The sequence below is a fragment of the Temnothorax nylanderi genome, unplaced genomic scaffold (assembly GCF_030848795.1).
Source record: "Temnothorax nylanderi isolate EJ_2023f unplaced genomic scaffold, tnyl_v1.0 TNYL_tig0143_pilon, whole genome shotgun sequence".
Taxonomy (NCBI): Eukaryota; Metazoa; Arthropoda; class Insecta; order Hymenoptera; family Formicidae; genus Temnothorax; species Temnothorax nylanderi.
Genome location: NW_027249205.1, coordinates 417,619 through 442,677, shown reverse-complemented (window position 1 = coordinate 442,677; position 25,059 = coordinate 417,619). Strand labels below are relative to the sequence as shown.

Below are 25,059 nucleotides of genomic sequence, written 5' to 3'. Positions count from 1 at the left end.
TTTTAATTTCACTTTCTCTCGGTATATTTTTTGTTTCTGCAAAGTGTTACACTTGGGAATATTCCCGTCGAACACAAACGCCACGTCAAGCGGAGTGGCCAAATTGAATGATGCGTAACGCGCGTCTGATCTCCTTGGGATAATAGTTTTCATGAGTGCTGAGTGGTACTTGCCTGAGGATAACTGACTGGCCTGGTCACAGCCAAGTACCTGTCCAAGCTGATGGCGCATAAATTCAATATCGACGCCGTGCACATCCAAACGTCGACCGCCAGCCACATGGAGCACCAGATATTTCCGTATATCCAGACCTTTTGAGAGAAAAAGACGTTTAAAAGAAATACATTTAATACGAAACGTCAGTGGCAATGAATATTCCGCTATTTGGTGCAAATAGCGGAAATAACGAAATTTTTATTCTTTGTTTACTTTCAAATATGACCAAATTCAAAATTAATTTTACTGCAAGACAGTAGTTCACCAATACAGTTTGCTTCATTTTCCAAATATTTTCAAATGTGTATGAAATGTTGGAAATAAAATCTTTACTCTTTATTTAACTTCAAATATGACCAAATCCAAAATTGATTTTACTGCAATACAGTTCGCTTCATTTTCCGAATATTTAGGGGAGACCGGGGCTCGTTGGCACAAGAGGCAGGTTGGCAATGCGTTCCGTTTATGTATTTATAGCGAACGAAATAATGGAAAAGTTATCACAAAATATCTCTTTTATGATATAGGTACTTTTCCCAAAGTTTTATTTAAATCAAACAAGTATTACAATAGAAAAAGAGAAAACTCTAATTCAAGAGGTGGCAAGTAAATTTTCGAGCGTTTCAAAATATCGTATTAATGTTCTTCAGCTTGAGAAGTAAATCAAAGTGACGTATTATTAGTTAAAAGAAAAGTTTCTATTACTATACGACATGTCATTTTGAGAAACAACAGTAATTTATTGTAAGAAAATGACTGAAATCAAACGTATGTAGGGATGGGGTATGTTGGCTCATATCAAGGCATGCTTAGCTTGACTTGTTGTTGCCGCGGGCGTGAGACCTGTGTGAGCATGTGATTTGCTACCTACAATGCTGATAGAAGCTACATATATATTTATATTAATATTTTTATATTGAAGAAAGCTATATCTAAAATAGCTTACAATTGTTCTTCTGCAACAGCATTTTGCTATTCGATTATTACAAAATAACTTTAAAAGATACAATCTTTATCAAGAAGTCAAGAAGTACATATCTGTTACCCGCTTTGTGTTTCTATTACGTTTTCATTAATTTAACATGGACTTTTGTCGCATAGCCAACTTACCCTACTATCGGGGCAAGTTGGCTACAATGCAGCATGTTCGTATTTCACTTATTACAAAGAAACTATACAGTATACAGTATACAGGAGCGTTCCTGGCATGAAAACGTAAAGAAAGGTTCTCTCCATCATATTAGTACTGTTTAATCATGAAAATTAGTTGTTTAAAAACTCAAATGCCGAAATTGTGAAAACGGTGCCAACGAGCCCCGGTCTCCCCTAATGTGTGCAGGTGAAAAGTCGAATTGTCAAATCAGTAACACAAATTGAGGCAAAAATAACCATCGATACACCGGGCGAGGCTTATCGTGGATAGACGGACTATTTATATGCATGTGATTGACAGCGATGTGTATCGCGTTATCGCAAAACCTAGCGGGCATCAGATAAGACGTGCGGGGATTCGGCGCGCGTCAATCGTCGGATCAATTCCCATTCAGGTCGGACAGTGATTCACAATGTAACCGCGTACAATGGAATCCGCATACATGTATGCGGCATGCGCGCATCTCTCTACGCTCGTGTTGCACGCGCAACGCACCCGCATAATGACGTGCGATACAACCGTGCGCATCTCCAACGAGACTACAACCACCTGTTCAGAATTAGCTTTGGCCAGTGGTGTTACGCGTGTTATACCGATATCGGAATTCAGTAATTAACTTTCATTATTTACGGTCAGATTACTGTAGCTATGATTGCGCACGGTCACCGACAAATTGCAATCAAATCGATCCTCCGTTCCTTGTTTGCTAATATTTTAAATTCACCGATCGCTCGTTTCCTTTCACGTTGCATTCTACCATGATCTAATCGAATATTGAGGATTTCTATAAGTTTTATTATCCAGAATGCTTTTCGGCTGATAATAATTGCAGTTTTTGAAAAGGAAATTTTGTCATTTTTTCGGAAAAAGACGATTCTGCTAATCAAATTTAAAATGTTAAAATTCTATACAATATCAATGATAGGATCAAAAATAAAATTTGAAGACACAGCAAAGAGAAATTGCAAATGTGGTAATATTCTCTGCTTTTCTATATCAGTAAATTCTATTTAAGATATTTAATAAAATCTTGAGTTGAGTATGCTATTAATAACTAATAATAAAGGAAAAATTCTATTAATTATTTGTTATTATTCACGCGATTGCAGTTGAACAAGTGAAAAATATATACCTCTCTATAGTCCCGTTTTCATCTTTGTTTTCAAACTCGCCTGACAGCGCATTATTTAATTAAAGCCAATTTTATCTCATGTAATTAGTAGGTACTAGGCAGCATGATACAGATACATTCTATATCAGCATACATTAATTAAACGATGTCCCGAGGCGTCTAATTTCGGGAAAATGATAGGAGAAAATATTAAATTAATGCAGTATATATTTTGCTTATAATCCTCTCTTGTATCTCTTTTTCTATGTTTCTAATTGTTTCTGATTGAGATTAATATAAACTAACTGAATATTAAGATACATATCTATCTTATACTTTTCAATACTGCGATATCTATTTTTACTTTTTACTCAACTGCAAGTCTATGTATTACATTTTTAAGCAGCCGCTGCTTAACAGACTTCTATTGTTCATTTCTTATTTAGCGTCCAATATTGCTGTGTCTTACTGGCACAGCGATCGATACTTAATTTCGGCCTGCCAAGTGGAGTTATTTAAGTTACTTTTTCATTGAAATATATAAATCGAACAGATTTACAAATATACACCATGCATCTCTGCATCGAGGACGCTCGTTATCGTATTTTTTCTCTTTGCGCTGAGAAGACGCTCTATGCTGCGCTTGATAAATTCCTCCAGAAGAAAAGGAGGAACGAAGACCGTTCGAAGAAAGAGTCGTATCGTGATAAATGCGCGATGAACTAATTTGCGCTATATCGTGTAAACTTCAGTTAAGGGGACTACTTTACTCAGGCTCTTTTTTTATAAAAAACGAAGAAAGAGCTGTTTGATTTTTTTTTCGCAAAAACTAGAGTTTGCACAGACTTTTTAGAGGTTGTTAGTCCGAAATTATACATGTTGTAAACATGCTTAATTTTTTCAAGTCGATTTAAGTATCTGTATTTGAGTTATCACTGTAAAATGAAAAGAAAATAAGTAACGGAGAAAAATACGTTTAAAGTTTTTAATGCATATTTTCAACTAAAAAAATTTTTTTGTTATAGTAATATAGTTTATGAGTCAAGTTTCGGTTTAAATTCATTTCTATGTAATAAATTCCCCCAAAAAAGCTTTAGTTTCGATAAATCTGACTGCCTAGTCCCCTTAAATGGAACACCTCATTCTCGGCTCGAGCTAAGAGAGATTCATGCCGCTTCCGTACTCCATCCACTGCCCACCGACTTATTTCCAGGTTCTCGGGGAGCAGTACACACACGTGAATATCGCAGGCACGCGGAAATCCAAGCTGGAAGGACCAAAGGGAAAAGCCAACAAACTGTTGCATCCTCCGTGAATCCCACTTAAACCGGCAAGGCTCGTTTGACGACTTCGGGGATAAAATGTATGTACCGCCGTCCCCATCGCGCGTTTCTTCTCTCATGATACTTTTTAATCATATTAGAAAAAAGATGAGACAAAGCTCAAAGGGGTAGCGTAACGAGCCCCTGAGAGATACGTCGAAGGAATTACCTCGTCGTGAGAAAAAGATGAGCGAGAGAGGAGCGAGAGTGTCTCGCGATTAACGATGCGATATTCTCGGAAGGAGAAAGGAAATTGTGTGTGTGTGTGTGTGTGTGTGCTTGGGAATATTATTTTCTTCACATGTGGTAACTGTTTTTAAAAATATATCTTGCGTATAAATATATTTTAACTACAATTAGAAAAATGAAAAATTTCTAAAAAAAATATTATTTTTATGTAAATAATTTTGAATAAGATACGGGAAATATTACCGCAAAGATCTATTGAATCGATAAATTACAGTAAAGATCTCAAAGAAACAAAAGAGATAGACAACTATAATGTCCAAAAATACGTATTCTATTGAACACAGTTCTTACATTGTAGTTCTCGCATTGAAATAAAAACCAGCTTCAAATATCGGAGAACGGCTGAACTTTCGAATATTACGCTCAAGTACGTTTCGGAATAGTAATATTTTTTGTAAACAATGCGCACCCCATCCACCGCCAAATACACCTCGCCCGGGACAACAAGCGGATATTGCGTGGGACAGAATTCGACGCTTTGGCCAAACTAAATCGATCCTGTCGAAAACCGTGCGTTAGTGAGCGTCCAGTACAGTGGATGAAATTTCCCTGGCAGGCACCTTGTCGTTGTATCGATACGTAATGCCGTTGCGATTGATGCTATTGTGCCCGGCCGTTGTATGAAAAATGCACTATTGATTGCGACAAAGTGTGAATAACGTCGATTCAAAATGCAATCCTGACAGGGCAATATAAAGTGCGAAACAGGATGCGCTGCTTTAATAAAGCACGATCGACTCTTTGTGATACGATAAATCATTTTTATCGAACGCTTTCTTTTTTTGTCAATGTATTCTTCATCTCTTTTTATAACAATTATTAGAAAAATAATATAAAATTTATAAACAAATATAGAAAGATTTAATGTAATACACACACACACACACACACACACACACACACACACACACACACACACACACACACACACACATATATATATTTTTGTATATTTATATGCATTGAATTTTTTAATCTCAACACTATCTTATAATGTGGTCTCTAAATTTAAAGCTATAACATACTTGTTATTGACGATGTATTATTATGACAACTGTATCTTTTGTTAAGCGAAGTTGATTTTAACGACCCGCGCTGGACAAAGAGTCAGTTCAATTCTTGTCACCAAGCCGCTAGTATTACATTAAATAGATCTCTCATTTTTAATCATAAATCGATAATTTGCTTGACAAATCCTCCCATTCCCATAACTTATAAGATCATATTAATTATCTCTCTTTTTACATTAAAAAAAATATCTATTCGTGAATTAGTTGCCAATTGACGCATTAAAAAAAGATCTTACCTTGTAAACCTCCCAGGTCGCGCTGAACGGCAGGACGGCGACGCCGACCAACAGATCGGCGACCGCCAGGCTCACGATGAATATATTCGTCACGTTCCTCAGCTTGCTGGTACAATAGACGGCCAGAATGACCAGGACGTTACCCACCACCACCATGACATCGACGATCGCCAGGACGATTAGGGCAATCACGTTCCACAGGCTTGACCACTCGACGCCCTCGTATAAAGCAGTGCATGCGGTGTCGTTCAACTCTCGCATTTTAATTAACTCTCGCGGTCCTCGGGTACGCCCGTGCGATCCTGTCGAAGGACTCCAGAGGATATCCGGTACGGTGACGACGACGGGTGGTGCGAACTCGATAAGACGCGCGAGGCATCTCGAGCCGTCATAACGGGATCAAAGTTTTCTTCCGCGGTTAACACTTAAACGTCATGGTACTCAAAACGATTAACGGACACTGTGATCCTTGCAGTTTTCACAGAACACCACAATTCTCTCGCGCTTCGCGCTACCAGATATATAATAACCGAAGACTGGCCGATCGATTCACTCGACGGCAGGACTAGAAGACTTGAAGAAGCTCGATGTTTACAGTGGTCCTTGAACTCTTGAGGGCAACCACGCTTCCTTCGTGTGTTAATCTATCAATTAGTTACGTTTGGTTTCTTAATTATCTATTTCTCGATTATTTATATCTTACGCGAGTGTCGCCGAGACATTACGTTATGCAACTAATGTTATACACAGGAATTATACAACTCGTTTTATAATTATTTTTAAGACTGTCACTAGACTTTCTTAAAAACGACGGTCAAATTTGCCGAATAAATTACACTCGCTTCTGCACCATCGGCGTAGTGTTAATTGCTATAAGCCAGTTAATTCCCTGTCTCGTTTATCGAAAACTATTTGTACGTTTTCGTCGTACGCGGTCGTTAATGAAGACCAATCCCCGTGAGTTTCCGTCAATATTCCCACGATTACAGTCGGATGAGCTCGTTAATGCGCGCACGTCATGCACGCTCGTCGATACAGTTGATCATACACTACCCGGTAGTCAATCCGACACTTTATAGTTTCGCGGTCGCAAGCACGATCGCAAAACGTTATATATCCCCCGGATAATCGATAACACTCGCTCTCTCCGCATATACACACAATCGCTCGCGTTGCACTTCGAATATGTCATCTAACCGACCTTTAAACGACGTTGGTTCAGACAGCGCGCAGCGCCGAGGGTATCGAATTTAGCGAGCTACTGATCTAGTTTGTGTTTCGAATGTCTGCGGCTCACTTGTCGTTTGCCGTTTCCATTTTCTCTCCGTTGGCGAATTTCGAGCGCGCGATCTACATCGAGCCGCGACGTCAGTCGATCGTCGCCTCCTTTACTCACGATTTCAACGCGATTTCAACGCGATTTCAACGCGAAGTTCCTCGAATCTCCTCGAGTGCGTTTAATTATCTATCGTGTTTCGAATTCTACGCGACTCTCCCAACCACGGCTACGTACTTAACACTATTCGATCGAACGAAACGCGCGACTCCACGAATGTGATACTTCAATACGCTATCTCGCGCGGCAACAGTTTTCGCTGACGTAACGCGCGGGAGGGCTCGGGGGAGCTTGACAAAAATCGCCTCGATGAAATCGTCCTAATCGTCAACGTCATCGACCTATTGTCATGCGATCCACGTGCCGCGGATCTATTAGCGTATCCCTAAAAAAAGATACGGGGAGGGAAATGTGTTTGTATAGCTGGGATCTCCTGACATGCTGACATTGCTCGCTTGATCGTCGTCGCAACCCTCACATGCCCTCGCCTCCTCTCTCTTTCTCTTTCCCTCTCTCCCTTTTCCCCTCGCCAGCAGCGCCGGTGGAGATATATCGAAAACCCGCAGCGGCCTGCAACCTCTCCTCCGGAGGCCGCTTCAGCCACGTTATACTGCTTCGACTGCACTTTTCACTCTTCCCTGCACAAGCCACCCACGACGATCACGTATCTACCCACCGACGCCCCTTCTATCCTTCGTCCTCGGCTTCGCCCACTCGCGGGGGGTGCTCGTTATCCCGTTTACCAAATCGAATCCGATGGAAGTTTTCCGCCGCTCGTTCCGCTCGAGAGATCGACGTTATCCCGAACAAGAATTGCAAACAGCGTCGTCGCCTCTATTAGGTGCGATCGTCGACTGCGCGTTCACCGCGAGTTTTACCGGCGTCGAAACGACCCGCTAAATGCCCCTTCCCTCGATCTCACTCAGTCACCCCGTTTTCCCCGTTTTCCTAGTTCAATATAAAGCGAAACTGCTTCTAGGAAGCTGTGGGCGAATCTTCCTATAAATTGAGGGTGATTTCGAGAAGCAATCCTAATCGCCCACGATACTTTTGTCAATGTAAATGTACAATCGAACCCTCTCGAGAGAGGGTATGAAACTTTTTCGTTTTAAAGAATTTTAAAACAAAAGATATCCCGCGCGTTTCTTTCTGGGATTGATACATATTCCACAGGATTTTCCGACTCTAACGAACGATCCGCTTTAGCCGGGAAAAAGCTGAAGGTTAGCGATGTACTGTCGTTAAATCAATTTCCAATTCTCGCGTTTCACTAAAGAAGATACGTTCTTCTTATTGGCGTCTTCGGAAAGAAACGCTTTGAACTTTCACATTTGAACACGCACGATTGAAAGGATACACGAACAGATTACGGCCGCGATCCCTACGTGATTACAGGATAAAAAAAATTTTTTCTCTTAAATTTCGCTTCTCTATCGACGTTGAGCGATAGCGGATCAGCGATTCCTGTTGCTTGCTTCGCGGGCGGAGAGTACACGTTTGCCGCTCAACTCGGCGACGAATATTTCACGATCTTTCGTCAAATGAAAATCCCCGACCCTTTTCGTGCCGAGAGAATCTCCGTTACGATGAAAGCGCGTATAAATGGCCGCTCGTTAAGCGAAAAAATCGGATTACTCTCGTCGTTCCATATTTGACGACTTCGGGGCGGCGGGAGAGAGAAAGAGAAGGATAGAGTTAAAATTATTTCTCTTCTTACCACACTTCGATTAAATTACTTCAATTCTCGCCTCGCTTCCGCGTTTCGTGCTTCAACGGATCTTCGCGAGGAATATTCTCGCCTATACTGACTCTGTTCCTTATAATCCGCCGTGACAGAACGTATTACGCTCGGCAGAATGTGTGCCCTTCTGATAATCACGTTCCGCCTATTCACGATTCGTGTTTCGTGTCACTTCAGCGCGAATTAGAAGTTTCCCGTTTGTTCTTCGCGCTGGTTCCTTCTCGTCGTCGTCTTCGGGCAATCGTACCGGGCGGCGAGCGGAGAAAAAGGGCGGAGAGAGAGAGAGAGAGAGAGAGTGTCCGAATGTATATGTATTGCCCTTAACAAACGGCGCCGTGGGACGCGCATTTGTGCCCTAAGTCACGAAATCTCGATTCAGAATGCCTTACGTGCGCTCGTCCCTCAGGATTACGCTCCCGGCGCAATGAATTTACCGTTACGTGGCCGGCCGGAAATTGCAACCTTCCTTCTCGACGCTATTTCCCGCGTCCTCCCCCTTTCACGGACTTCCCTTCAGCGCGGCGTGTTACGCGGCAAAAAAGGGCAAACGAGACTGCATGGTGGCTTGACTTTTCGGCGACCGACTTCCTAGAAAGTACGATCACGTTCCGCCTCGAATGCGCGGGTGCGAGAACGGGCGAGAACGGAAATTTTTCGGCGCAGTCTTCTCGCGATCTTCCGCCGATCGTTTGTCGACGTGTCCGGAAATGCAGGGCGTATAGTGCAGGGACGATCGATACCCGGGGACACTGAAAATTCCCAGGGCGTAGATTCCGCGTAAATCAGTTTCGCTAAACAACTTTGGACGACCTCCTCCTCCTCCTCCTCCTCCTCCTCCTCCTCCTCCTCCTCCCTTCCGACGATCCTCCGCTCACCCCTTTTTTCGAAGTGCAAGTGGGTGGTTTTATTCGCTGTCAAGGACTCTCGATATCGGGTCCGTACCTTTCGCGGTAGTTTCCGCGCAAAACAAACCGGCGGAAGATTTTATTTCTCTCCTCCCCCCCCCCTCTCTCTCTCTCTCTCTCTCTCTCTCTCTCTCTCTCTCTCTCTCTCTCTCTCTCTCTCTCTCTCTCTCTCTCGAGGAGACCGATTTCTATCCGAAGAAAAAGACCGCGAAAACTTGCAATCGTTTGACAGTCTCCGGAATTTTTCCTTTATCTTTCACGCTTTTCCTTTTCGAACTGTTTTCTTATTCTTCCTCAACAATCTTCACAAACGACGCGTCTTCCACTTGTCGAGCGCGACGCTGAATTTTGCTACGAATAATTTTTCACGTTCCTCCGCGCTCATCGATTTCCGCTGGATTATATGTTTTCCTCGAAATCAAATAAAATACCGGCTCGAATGGCTTGTCGAGACCGATAACTCGCCCCTCGCCACCGCACCTTCTAATTCGAGTTCATGAAAGTAGCCGATTGAATCTTTAATTCAACCGTCTGAATTCCCGCTAGCGGACATACCAAGCTAATCCCACTGTGATCCAATGATCGTTTGAAATTTCACCTCCTTCTTCTCCAGGAATCGGAGTCGATATCTTCCTTTTTAATCTTCTTTTTTTTCTTCTATGCGGTCAATTAAGACGTCCAATGAACCGTCCAATTATTTTCTCTCGCACCTTTCACGAAGAGAAAAAGACGCTAAAACGCTACATGAATTTTCAATTATCCCTCTCTTCGCGGCTTCTTCGGCATTCTCGCGGGTTTTCTTTAATTACATCGCTTTTACGCGGGGATCTGATATGCCGAATGAATTTCCAACGATCCCTCTTGGTTTGGTTGCAATTTATTCCTCGAGTTGCGCAAAACGCCGGATGAATTTTCGATGAGTTCACCGCTACCGTCGCTCTCCTTCGTGCTACGAAAGTCCGGCACCTGCGCTCGACAAGGATCTGAATAATACTACCACTATACTATTATTATAATACTTAATCAGCACTTTATAGGAGCGCTGATTAAAAAACACACCGACGAGCTTTTAATTAGGCAAATTTCTCGAAGCACAATGTGTTCGCCCATAATTTTATCGTTTACCTCGCAATTTCTGGTCTAATTTAGCCGAAATATCTTCGAAATATCCCTCTCTCGCATGTGCCGAAAAAGTGAGAGGGCTCCTCCCGGAAATTCAGCTTAAATAATCGCAAGAAGATCGCGTTAATTATCATCCGCTTTCGGTCTTTAAGCGGCCGAATTTTCGGCAGCCTCTATTTTAATCACTGCGCAGATACATACATATCTCCACTGAAACACCGAATAAAAATCTCGTTTTGACCTCTTCCACTTCTATTCCTCTGATGCGCTGAACCCCAGCCCGAATCATCCGCTCGAAATCGTTTCTACCTTTTCACGTTTCGATTCCCATTCGGCCCTTGCCCGATTCTCTTCTCCTTAATTGCCCTTTTCTCGATTTTTCCGCAGCTCGGATTTCTCCTCTTTTCAATCCAAACATTTAAAATGCTCGCTCGCTCGCGAGTAATAACTTTTGCCTTTCCACCCTTTTCCCCTTCCGCCTTTCTTTTCTGATATTATATTTCCTCTCGACTGCCTGCACTTTTTAATTGTGTTACTTTCTCTCTATTCTTATTCCGCTGTCTAGATATCGCAAAGCACCTCAGAGCGAGTCTCTTCGATTCTCTCTCGCTCAGACGCCAAATAACTTTATAACGACGATGACGGCCGCGGCGTGACGATCTCTTTCCGCCAATGCAGCGAAATATTTCTAGCCCCTATGTCCGACTATTGAACTATCCGCGATTCAAGTGCCACTCAAACTTTTCTAATGCCGGCAATTCCTTCTCTTCAGAGTCCGGCAAGTCTCCAAGTAGACCCTCGTTTTTGACACTTGGCGTGACCAATAGTTATCGCAGATTTCGATCAAATTCTCGCCAAGAGGTCTTTCTTGAAATGTCTCGATTTTGCAACAACGACGAAAACGATGTGAGATAATCGGGAGCGAGTCTTTGAACGCGATTAGTCGCGAACGCACCAAGTTCGTCCGATGAACATATCTGCGGTGTAAGGGAAACCGTGTTTTGCTCGCGTTGCTTTCTTATTAGGGCGCGCGATCGTTATCCGACGACGCGGTATCGAGCTTCACGCGTGTATATATTGCCGGTTCCACGAAGGGAATTCTTGCGCGTCGTTTGTATGCTACCGGCGCGGCGCGCTCGACGACGCTAATAAACGCGAGTACAGCGAGGGAAGCGACGCGACGCGCGTGTTTTCGCGAAGATGTGAGATCAACTCGCCTTAATTATTCTTCGGTGGGATAGTTGATCTTAAGGAGTTACAGGCAACACTTACAATTAGATCGTAATTAACGTTTACGCTAATTTAACGACATATAATGTTTACCGTTTTTATATACATATACATATTTGATCGATCCGATCGGATGACGTGGAACAACTTACTCGTCGTGGAACGATGTTTCCAGGCTTACGTGTTCCTCGGCGAAGTCACTGAGCAGTCTACCTTGATCAGTCTTAGCGATTTCCACGCGTCAAGCCTCTGGAGTCGGGAGTCTAGGAGTAAAAATCACAGCCAGCGAAGTGAAATTACGCTCGTCGATCATTGCCGCAGCGGCGATCAGTCTCATGTGCTCTCGTATGTACGTGCGCTCCCCTATTCTCTTTATTCCCGTCGACCTATCGCCCCGAATACTCTCGGGTACGCTAAGTTATCTTCCGGCACCTGGCGCACTGTCTGTATCTGAGCAATCTGAACAGCGCCGCTTTCCTGATGCGTTTCGATCGCATTATTTCGCCCGATCGACCCTGCCTCGACGACGGAGATCCTCTCGAGGTAATGCGCGTAATGCATCCCACGGGCACGCACTTGTCGATGATTTATTTCGTCCTCGCGTTCATTCCGCCCACCGTACGGTAGCGTCTGCAAAAGAAAGCACGAGAATAATCCCGTTGTTACTACGGCAACGGCTGACTATCAATTGGCGAAGACTGCAATCGACGAGGCAGTTTAATCTAGAAGAGAAACGATGACGATATTGCACTTGTAGGAAAATATTCAGCTACTACTACGCAGCTACGTTTTCTCCGCATTTAACGAAATATATCTCGCCGAAAAAGAAATCTCTTTTCTCTGCCTCTCGTTCTCTAAGTTTTCCGGTAATAAAATAATTATTAAGTATAGATAAATATAATAGTAACGACAATTACTTTCTTTGATGCGATCAGACTTTCAGAGAGTTGGTTTTGAAAATTAATAAATCAATAATATCTTTTTCCCTTTTAAAGATGGAATTTCCTTTTACTTTATATACGCGAATAGATAAGATTAATTAATATTTAATATAATTATCAAATTACTCCAATATGCATTATATATAATTCTGATAATTGTTCTCTACAACCGTCTTTATTTCTGTAATCCAATATTCTGTAGCCTAAATTCTGACACTGCTACGTGTGACTTTCGAATCTGCTGGAATTCTAAATTTGATAGCTCTATGCTACCAAACGGATCGGATGTACGAGGAGCGGAACGCGATGTGCTCGAAGCTGATAGGGAATTCGGTTCAAAGACTAGATGGGAATTGAACGTAGATGAATGGACAAGCCCGGGCGAGCAAAAAGGAAGGCCCGAGAATTTGATAACGGCCACTCAAATACGAAACACATTCGTTGGTATAGATTCTGGGAACGAAGGTCATCGATCGATATTTCTGTTCAGCGCCGTTACGTGCGAGTCACCTCTTCTGAGAATCCTGATTCAAGCAATGCAAATGACCTCTCTCTCTCTCTCTCTCTCTCTCTCATATCGTTGAAGGCGTCTGTGTAGGCGTCACAGATCTGACAAAAACGAAAAAAAGAAAGAAACGATCTTACGCGAATATATTTTGCCGTAAACGTACGTTTTTATCACGCAAATACGAGCGATGTAAATTTTCTGACGATACTTTTAGTTTTATCCACACGTAATTAAATGTCAACCTTTGACTTTATACCTATTTAATCGCGAGCATAAAAGCAAAATATTATAGGATTATACACGTACATTTACGCATTTAAATATTTGGCCTCTGTTAACATAGGCAAACCATATTTGTATGACCAAATATAGTATTAGTATAATAAAATGTTTCTGCACTCTGAAAAAAATCTTGTAGTACTTAACAAACGCATTTGGTTGTGCGTTTCAGCGTAATATTTGGCAAGTAGTAACAAATATGGTAATTGTTACCAACCGGTTGATAATAATTACAAAATAGTTAGCAAATCTCTCTATAATATTGTGTACGATGAAATAAGGTATATCCACATTGTAATATGTGTCCTTGTCATTGTCTTATTTATAGGTTACAGATACAAATACTATTGCTTTCTTTTCATTCTTTTTCTAATTGCGATTGGTGTGCACCTGGTGCATCTGAGTGAAACGCCTGCTCGATAGAAACGTTTCACGTAATCCATTGGAAATTCTCGGAAGTGAAATAAAACGAGAGAAAAGTATGTCTTCAATAATTTCAAATGTAACGATCGTCAAACGCGTATAATTTTAATATTAAGATGTACGTATAAATATTTGAGAATTTTTCAATCTTGCGATATAAAAGAGATAACTTTTTTAAATTTTATTACCATCTGCAATATGTTTGCATGCCAGATATTTGGTCAGCACCGTAGCCTTACCGTAAAATCTGCTTTATCTGAATGCTTTATTACTTCGAGCCTTTTACATTTCACTGTGTATGCTGCGTGTTTACAATTATATTTCTCATATCTCATATCTTTTGTATCTTTAATCTGATAATACATATATATATATTTTTTTAAATATCAAGTTCCAAATTTCTACACCTATCTTTTCAAATGTCATTTTTATTTATATTTCATCCTGAATCCATACAGCAGTGCTTGTTAATTACAAGTTACAAAGTACAAGTTACCTCGAGCTATTCGCTCCTCTATTTCGCACACATTGCATCTATCGGTATTACAAGACAGTCGCGCACAAAGCATTAAGTGCGTGGCTATTTGCCCTTTTGTTACTCATGCGTGAGATACACTTTCGAGATGGCAAAGGGATTACAAGCGAGAAATATCAAACGATAGATAGAAGGAGAGGACAGAAAGAGACATTCATGCTACAATGGACGTATATGTATGTTTGCAACCGAGCGAAATGGTGAAACGTGAAGATATGGCATCGAAATGCCGAGGTAGTGCGTGAAGTTGTAGTCAGCAGGGAAATGCCGCCTATAATTAACCCTTTTAGCTCTTTGTTCTCGTGCAAATACACATAAAGGATGCGTAAATACGCGTTATGTCTAAGTTATATTTTCCCTCGCCCAATCTTGTCGTTGTAGCCTTCATTTCCGCTACGAGCTTTCACGAAACTTTGCTCATATTAAAACTAGATTATTTATTTTATATTGCACTGTACTAAATTTTAAAATATTAGAGAACAAAGTAAATATTAGAGAAAAAAGTTATCTCTTTTCAGCATAAAAAAATCCATTTAATCTTTTTTTCAGTACCTATACGGCATGTTGTTTATAAAATAAAATAATGAAATATATTGGTAATTGGAAAATAACGAATAAACAACCCACTTCTCTGAAGTTGCAATAAACAAAATTTTGTAATTTATATGTGCGATACCGAGGAAAAAGTATTCGGATAAACGTATCCGAATTTGAGTGGCGCAGAGAGAATATCTACGGACTACGAGCTTTACAGAGCAGTCGTGTACATGTTCATCGCGTATTCATGCATGTCGGTCTGTTCAAAAGAACGGCCTTTTATGAGAAGATGCGCGCGCGAATGAGAACGGTTATTAGGCATGTGCATAGCGCGGCGTGTCTTTAGTATGTACTTTTTTTTTCGTCCGTTCTTATATGTGCAGAAGTTCGAGGCGTTAAGAAAAGCGTCCTTATAACCGGAAACAAAGATGCAAGAAAAAAGAAAAGAGGCACATTGCAGAGAACAAACCTGCTTATAATTGCGCCGGCTACGCGCCGTTATTCAGCAAATAATTTATTAAAAATCTAAACTGTTTGATCTTCTTGTTGAAATACAGGCCATACATACGCGATACATTCTTTGCCATCGTAATTTATGAATATGCGACATTTATCGAAAGACATCATTATTGACGAGCGGTCCGTCGAAAAATTCGAGCGTTTCAATTTTCATAATTAAAACTAATTGCCCCTAACTCCGTGCAATTTCTCATAGCATTGACTTTTAATCGGCGCGTGACATAACTCCTCATTGGAGTCATGACGGCGCCAAACTAGAGCCGAGACCATTTAACGAGAGCCCGGAAACTTTAAATTGCTACATCCATCGGCGAAAAGTTCCGGAACAGTTACTCCGCCGTGCCCGGTATCTTTGCATTCATTTCGACGGCGTACATAAATTTTCCCGCCCCGTATCTTTCCGTAAGATTCGCTTTCTCGATCCGGCATAAATTCCGCGCGGCTTCGATATTGGGATCGAAGTGTCGCGCGCGTCGGTCGGATCTCTTTCTTTTTCTTCGTCCTCGGTCTCTGAGGAAAGTTTGTTCTCCCGTAGCGGCATAAGTCGCGCGAAATTACACTTCGATGATTAATAATGGGAGTAAAGCTCGGAAAATCTTGGCGCGCATCGGCGCGTGAAGTACAATAAATGTACGCGGCGGAAATCAATATCGGAGGTCGGAGGATGATTGACGCGTATGCTTCTAAAAAGAAAAAAATATTTCGAAATGCGCCGCATTCTTGTAAGCTCCAAACGCGAAACACCAGTATGCGTACATACATCAATGTACTTTCGCGTTTGAGAGAATTTCCGATAACATGTCCGTCAAAAATCAACCCTAATATTTAGATTAACATCGAGTGCGAGTGCATTGATGTATGTGCACAAATCTTTTTATTAATATAATATTTCAAATATATATTTAATATATATAGCATCATAAAATGGCTATTATTCACCAATAATGACGAGGTTTTTTTTGACATGGATTAAACGTTAAATTTGTATTCTCCTTTGATATTTTGGTTCACAAAATATGTATAGCTACTTATTGTTAATGAATGTATACATTCCCTTTCTCTTTTTAATCGCAATTTAATTCTAAAAAAAATAAAACAATTTTTAGAAACAAATATAGAAAAAAAAACTGTTTCTTGTTGAACATTACATATCCAACACTTCTCAAGACGAATGCAACAGAAATTCAAGTTAAGTTTAATTAAGCGTAAAATACTATAAGAAATAATAATAGTTTCTCGATTGAGATGCGCGGATTATCTGGTGTAAATTTTTTCTTAACTTAAATGCCGCGTTAAGACGCCCGTAAGCAAATTGTAAGGATATTTTCGCAAGAGTGCAAATCTAAAACAGATCCCTTCGGATTTGCCTCCGGCTTGGACCTTGGTCCATTACAGAATAGATTCGCTCCCCCTAGCGAATGTTGCTTATTTAATTTAAAGCGTAACTTCGGCAAAATGACGCGAAAGAAAAGACGACGAGGAAAGTGGAACCGGTGGCGTCTTGGCGAAAGTTTGCGTAGCCTAAATTGCGACTAAACGAAAATCTGAAATCTCTTGCCTCTCGTCGAACGAGATCGTTAGTGTACGATGTTGCACAACTCCTGCCCCAATACAAATGCAATTAACAACGTTTCTTGCAGCTCGCAGTAAAAGGTAAAATTAATTAATTTATATAAACCATGACGTAACGTGAAAGTAAACACCAAAATTATTATATAAATATAGAATATACATTTTTCGATAGATGCGACACACTTGCTCGTCCTGGAAAATTTCAGAAATAGAATAGCTCTGTTTATCAAAACATCGCCATTATTTATATTTTGCGCGATAATGTTAATTGTAAATTCTGATTTGTTTAACAAACGGCTATTGAACAATAGTCGGATTTTAATATTACTGATTAGTCTTATATTAGTCTATACCTATTAGCCAATTTTACCATAGCTTAAACAGTTGTTTAATGAAATATGTATATCAAATTGCCATGAACATTGATTATTGCTTCTATATGATTGTTATTTGCGTGTTAATGTATACGCACGAATTAATGGAAAATGGTGCGTGATATAAACCGTATAGCATATTTCGAGAGACATTTCGACAATGCCGATTGTGTATAAAGCTGCAAAGACAATTAACGAGCAATTTAATTGGTACGATTACTTCTGTGGCGGAAAATATAATCCAGCATTTTAATCCAGTTATAAAAATCGCGGTGATTATTCATTGCATGCGCAATTACGGTACTTTTGCATTACAGTAGACGATAACTTGCCGCGGAGCTTGTTTCACCTCGTATAGCTTGTCACGAATACGAACGCGAAGTGGCACAAGTCGGGGAAGAGGCCGACGTTGATGTTACACGGCGCTTGGAGATGAAGCCAAGAGTGGCTGGCGAGAGGCGGGTCAACGGGAAAAGCCTGGAAATGTTATTAACGACACGCTCAATAGGCCGCGTTCGTTTGTTCTGTGAACTGCGAATTCATCAGAGCGCATCCAAGCGCATTGTCTTTCCGTCCGAATCGATGCACGATCGATTAAACTTTAATCGAGCGGCGATCAGCGACCGTTTGAGAGCAGAAGCATATATTCGCGAAACGTATAAATAATTATTATATATTACTTAAACGCGTTATATACGTTGAACAGAGAAAGTAATGTCGAGAAATTTGAGAAATAAATCCGCACTAATTTAAGAATCTTGAGTTTCGCGAGAAATAATCTAGTCTTGTTATCAGTTCGCGCAAGTTAATTAAAAAAACCGTAATTGAATCGCGCGGAGAACAGAAATTCTTACGTAAAATGTGATTATTAAGTGAAGCTAAGAATATTTCGTCATCAAAATTAATTGACTTGCTATTTTATATTAGCGATTACTTTTGTGAGATACATATCTCATGATTCTCACATCGCATATTGCGAATCATATTGGTCAAACTTGTAGATAATAGAAAACCAAGAATTTAAAAATAAGAAGAGATAACACGCGTATTCTTTACACTCATATCACTTGATATAATGGAAGTTACAGGCGAAATAATGGAATTCAAACGCTTTCGGATCGCAATTAACTGATAAATGAAAGAAGAATAAAATTAAAAGTTGCTGCTTAATGAATTGCAATGAGGCAATAAGAAACAGCACGAAAAATAGATTGTCAGATTCTGTAAGATGATTATTGAAATCGCGATAATGGCGGTCCTTAATACAGACAGCATGGTGGGCTGAATCAAAGTGCATCGAGTGTAATCACGGTGCATCGAGGCATGATGATTCGTGTAAGCGGTACAGTAAGCGTACACAATTGTTGCATGGTTGATAGGATAATTAATTCCTGCAAGACCTAACTGAATTATCAAATATCACCATGTCCGATAATTAAGTGACAAGACTGACAAGCAGCGATAATTATCTCGTTGGTGTCGCGCACAGTGAAAATATCATACGATACTATACGATGTCGGAAAATGTATTTCTCATTTTGCACAAGTTTCATTAAATAATTCGCGATGATTATGCCAAAGGTTTGAGAAACTGCGATAAATTAATAACCCGCGCGTCGTAACATCGCGTTAATTTCACGAGGCGGTATAGCTTAAATCGCGGTCGCGTCAACAAATGGCGTCCGGGATGGCAGTTTAATTAGTATACAAAGCGTGCAGTTAGAGAGAAGTTATTACTCTCGTTCTATATCGTCGTGGTATTATTACCATCTTTATGAATTTAGCGCTAAACTTTCGCCGCCCGATTTTCTCCGGCGAATATGTGGCGGGATATATCGCCCGCATAATTGTTATTGAACAAGTCGCATTTCGCTGTAACAGGCGACATAGTTCGGTAATTATAGTTTGCTCCACTTACAGACATTACCTTGTTGGTGAATTATTAAACGGCTTAGGAACAGGTCCAGCGAACTTTAACGTATCATTCTCATAACGCGATATATGCAAACATTGGCGTATCCAATGTCGTTTCGCGGATAGCCACAGCTAATTACCATGCGAATACTCCGAATACTAACACAATAATAATCAATCGCCCGTCGATTAGATTGAAAATTAATACCGGGGATTAATATACCCGGCATCGAGTTTATTTATCATTTTTCTCGCCATTTAATATAACGAGGCCGTAAAAGGCTATTATTAAAAATTATAATTTAACATTATCACGCCGGGAGAAAAGAGGAAGAGAGAGAGAGAGACACAGGTGTAAAATAATCAAAGATATTTAAATAACAGCTTAATGCTATAATAATGTTTAACGTTATAATAAACGTTATAACGTTATAAAGTTTAACGTTATTATGATCAAAGAATAATTACGATGATGATGATATATGTTGTATATTGCATGAGCACATAATTAGTTTTTATACAATAAAACGTTTTATTAAAACATTATAATGTTTCACTAAATTTTCAATTATAAGAATAATATAGTTATAACCTTATAACATAAATTAAATATAATTTTTCAAATACCTATTAAAATAAAAAAAAATTAAATAAAAAGAACAACATTTAATAAACAAAATTTAAAAAAGAAATTTGTCTGAAATCGATGTCATAAAAACTATCCAAGAGAACATATCAATATTCTCCTATTTCGGAGTCCATTCTATATTCCATTTCCTGTGACTCCGTTCTCCGAGTGTATCGAATTATACCGTACGGGAAGTTTATCCTTCTCGAATTCCGGGTGCAAACTCTTTCACAGACCCGATTCCGCGGCTAGCAAAGTTATTCTCGAAACTTCGTCCCGGAAGGTATAGCGTATATGGCTCTCTCTTTCGTTATCCATGATAATCAAGTCTATTAACGAGATTTCCGCGAGATCGAGAAATCGCGATTTTCGCGAAATTTATTTCGTGCGTCGCGTTTTATCTTGGAAGTAATCCTAGACGAGAATTGCCAATCGCATAAAAATTCCCGAGGTCAAGAAATCGCTCTTTTCGCATTTCTCTTTTAGTTTTAGAACTCGAAAACTTTGCGAATAAAATATTTTATTGCTAACATTGAACCGTTATAAAAAATATGGAAAATATTTTAATCTGCGAATTTTATTCTCATATTTGTAAGAGAATTGAGTCAATATATATCGATAATCTATCTACATTATCTATTTATAAACCATCAATCTATTTATAATTTCTCTTTTTTCCTTTTTCTTTCCACATATAAATCATAGATTTTATTTAGGAAAAGAATAAAACAAGCGTCGTATAAAAGGTAGACTTAATTGACTTTTCTCACGATTTACGCATACTGCGGAACGATCAATGAGAAAATGTACATACGCGTGGTACTCTTAATTTACGCAAACTTGCTCAATTTACGTAAACTTCTATCTATTATAAGCGCATCCCATTTCACTCTCCTGTCTGTCTCTACTTCGATCAACCAGAGGGTTTAAAGCCTCTAATACCCTTCATGTAAGGTTGAGATAATGAAGGATACATGCTACAACATTCCCTACGTCCGTATAGCTCATACATATACCACAGCTATCACTTGTTGCGTTAATAAAACGTAAAATGTTCCATATTTCCTATTTTTGCTTTATCATATAAATATTTAATAAAATAGTAATAAAGGTATATGTACACCTGTGGAGAGAGAGAGAGAGAGAGAGAGATGTGTTGCAAAAAAAATCATATTTGTTTCTTAAAGAAACATGTTTTTGTATTGCGATAATAAATTAGCTCGATAGAAGATAAAAACAAACTTCTCGGATTATATACTTGCGAACTATGTATATGTATAGGAAATATAAATAATGTACAAAAATACTCGAATACTGTATCGAAAACGAGTGTATGCCTTTGCAATAAGAACCAGTCCATTGTTTACCACGAAAGTAAATATTATTTTGTCGTATATCGCTATATTCGTGGAACTCCCTAGAATTTTCACAAATGCGCAGTATAATCCTCGGATTTCGTCCCGTGACCTTTTCGCGTTTCCGCAGCACTCCCGGCAATAGATCTCTTCCCACGCAATTCCTGGCATCTGGATCTTCTTTATCCTTCGTTAACCATATTATAAACCAAGTAGGGGATTCGCTTTCCTTATCTTCATATATAGTTATACGTTCGCCACCTAAATTGCTCGTTGGCTTAACCGCTTTTCTACGTCCTCTCTTAGATTCCCGCTAGAATCGTTTTATTGAAATGCTCTCTCCTCCTCTATCCCCCTCTCTCTCTCTCTCTCTCTCTCTCTCTCTCTCTCTCTCTCTTTCTCTCACGAAGTAGATACTCTCAATCCTGAACATTCAGATCCGGGTTGCTTATTAAGAATCATATCCCGTCGAAATTCATAACGAAGCCAATCTCGGGTAAATAGATAAATGCAGATATAACATGTACATATCTCTGAGCAAACGAGGTTAACGGTTTGAAACAAGATAAATACCTACAGCACGAAACGCTATTTACCCATACCGAGCTTCGAATCCCGTGCAAGTCTGCATTCCCCCCCCCCCCCTCCCCAACGATGGTGTAACCGCGTTACGCAATGTGAGAGTATTTTCAGAAAATTCAGTAGAAATCAGTTTTGGAATGCGTAACCAGTTATAAGTATAATTATTTGCACTATAAAATTTGAATAGTTGCACGCACAACCGCGACTCAGAGTAGCCATTTCGCGATTTCTAACTCCAGAAAACTCATCTACTTTGTTGAAACCAATCCAGAATATTAATAACCGACTATTTTGTTACATATATATCTTTAGTTAATTAAGAGTTATATACATATAACTCAATTGTCTTTAACTCCTTCTGAAGAAGTAACTTTTGCATATTTCTTGTGTCCATGAATTTTCCTAATTTGCTAAATAAAGGCATAATTCTCTCTTATTTTCTTTACTACTTTATACTATTCTCTTATATTATATTTACGTAATTTATATACATTTCAATGTAATATCAATATTATATTATCTCTTTAACGATATAAATGAAATACAAAGTAAAACACATTAAATTAATAAGAATAATATGTCGCTCCATAATACCATGTTTTTATAGTGAAAGAAAGGAGGAAAATGAAATGTCGCGCATTTTAAATTTTCATTTCCTACGAAATTCTAACGAGATTTTACATTTTCAGTATTTTAATCAGACGATAAGAGCCTGCAGTGAGAGAGACGGAAGGTCAGATTACAATATGGTAAGTGATTAAAAACAGCGTGAGTCACTACGAGACTTTTAGGATGAGGACATTAATGAAATACGGAGATACCCAATTTGCCATTTAAGTGCCGTATCAATAACGTCGGCGTTAAAATAAAAAATTAATGTCGTCTGAGAAAAATTATTTCATTCACATTAATTATACACTCTACATTATTTTCTCACATAATCAGCTTCGAGCTACCGACGTATATTTCTATATGTATTTTCAATTCATTATCATAAAATAACCAAAGTATTTTATCATAACTTATATCGTCCGCGGTATAAAAAATTACAGCATTTTATTTCGTTCGCTATTACCGCGAGCTAGTTATTCTAATTGCGGAAGAAAGCTGTCCAAAAAGAAATATTAAGAACGGAATTTGAAAACAGGTTCAAATACCGTGGCGACAAGGCAGAAGAATATGAATATAGATTTTATAAAATGCTTTATTTCATATATAAATCCATTATTATTCAATCTGTATTCGCAAGAAGTTTTGATAGTCTTTTCTCTCTGATATGATATAGTTTTAACCGTAGACGTATGTATATAATAGACTGAACGTTCTTTTATTGGAGAGAAGAATAAGGAAGATGTAAAAAAACAGAGATATGCTTGCTGAAACGCTTTCCTTATCTGATTGTGTAGTTGGTGGGGAGAAGGAAAGGAGAAACAGAAGGAAAAACAATCCCAACAAGCATATATCTCTGTCCTTTAGATTTTGTCTGCAGCTCTCCGATGGCAATGTTCAGTCCATTATATGTATACGTCTATGGTTTTAACAGATAATCTTCCAGAAAAAAGTCAAAACAAACGTTATAAGTAAACTTAATATAGATCGACATATTTCAAAGATTGGAAATGCAGTCAATATTTAGGTAAGAAAAGCGAGACTTGCTCGGCCAACTGCTTCGCAATGATATAGGAAGAGCCGACATCGAAGGATGTCAAAAAGTTACGTCACTATGAACGCTTGGGCCACCGCAAGCCAGTTATCCCTGTGGTAACTTTTCTGACACCTCTTGCTGAAAACTCTTCAAGCCAAAAGGATCGATAAGGCGTGCTTTCGCAGTCTCTATGCGTACTGAACATCGAGATCAAGCCAGCTTTTGCCCTTTTGCTCTACGCGAGGTTTCTGTCTTCGCTGAGCTCGTCCTAAGACGCATCGTGATTCATCGAGTCTCTCACCCTTATGATAACAAACGGATAAATAACTTCCGGGGGGTTTCTCACGAGGGGTGACGGCTCCGTGGAATCACAGGCGATTCCCGGTAACGAGCAACGACTAGAATCGTTGGCAGTGTAGAAACCAGCCGCTCGCCGAAATGTGTATAATCCAGACTGTAATAACCGTGATCCGCCCACGATCCGTTCGCGCACGCCTCGCTGATTTTTTTCACGAACCGAGGTGAGACAGGGGAGAAAGTTTTAATATCGAATGTGCGGATCGAGCGGTATGGAGTGGAACGGGGTGAGCGGGCGAGTCCTTCCCCGCTGATGTGCCGTCAGTAAGGCCCGAAGGCAGCCTCTAATCTACCTTCGACAAACTAAGTTACCGGTTTCCTACTCGTAGAGAGGTATGGCGAAAGGGGGAAACGCCCGCGTCCAAGTTTTCAGGCGAAACCCGCCACCCCGAGCAGATTTTTCTTATCCCCGACCGCAACAGTATGATAGAGATAATATTGCGGATGTAATATTAGATTACCTACGACAAATTTGCATATAATTTTTCTCTTTTAGGACAGAGCGTAAATAATATCGTACATGTTTGTAGAGTGAATTGTGAATAAGATCACGTAGAGAAATAATTTAGAAAATGTTATTGACGATGTGTCGAGTCGGATACATTGATCTAATTTTATCACAACGCGATACGTTAGTTTTTAATGAGCATTTAACAGTGTTTCTGCTTTGCGGAGTTGTCGATATCAATTTGTCGCTTACAACACGGCATCAATTTAAAATTAGCAGTGAAACAAGGTTTATTTATTTACGTCCTGAAACTAAATTCGCAGCCTAGAAAAGTATTTTATTTTCAGTTTCTGATACTTTTGTACAAATAAATACTCTCTAAATTTTTTCTCTACGGAAATATCAATCTTTCTTTATTAAAGAATCTAAAATATTTCTTTGTGTATTTTTAATATAGAATATATAATTCAACGCAACACACTCTAAATGAGAGAGATGTAACAAATACTTTTTTCCAATCATGCCTTTTTCAAATTATGTCCTTTAAAATTTTTGCTGCAGATATTAACAGTATTAATAAATTTATATTTTACATATGCATATAGACGTTATGTTTTGTTTTAAGCGCAAATATTTTCCTTTTACTGTTACACGAAACGATAACAGTAGAAAGAAGCGCCGATCAAACTCGCAATAACCGATTTTTCGTCCGCAGCATATTTAATAAAGTGCCGCAATATTTAATTCTCTT

The 25,059-nt window shown here is 39.4% G+C and overlaps 1 protein-coding gene across 6 annotated transcripts in view; it reads right to left on the bottom strand.

Annotated features, from left to right (window-relative positions):
- Positions 1–25,059, bottom strand: part of Oamb (Octopamine receptor in mushroom bodies) — a 121,472-nt gene that overhangs the window by 9,918 nt on the left and 86,495 nt on the right. For 5 of the 6 annotated variants that reach the window (XM_071714623.1, XM_071714621.1, XM_071714626.1 and 2 more), the window contains 3 exons: positions 11,844–12,321; positions 5,358–6,001; positions 174–311 (listed from right to left, as the gene is read on the bottom strand). In XM_071714623.1, the coding sequence (XP_071570724.1) occupies positions 174–311; positions 5,358–5,618 (399 nt within the window). In that variant the 5' untranslated portion in view covers positions 5,619–6,001; positions 11,844–12,321. The remainder of the gene's footprint in view (positions 1–173; positions 312–5,357; positions 6,002–11,843; positions 12,322–25,059) is intronic. The other variant, XM_071714625.1, reaches the window with a different exon arrangement.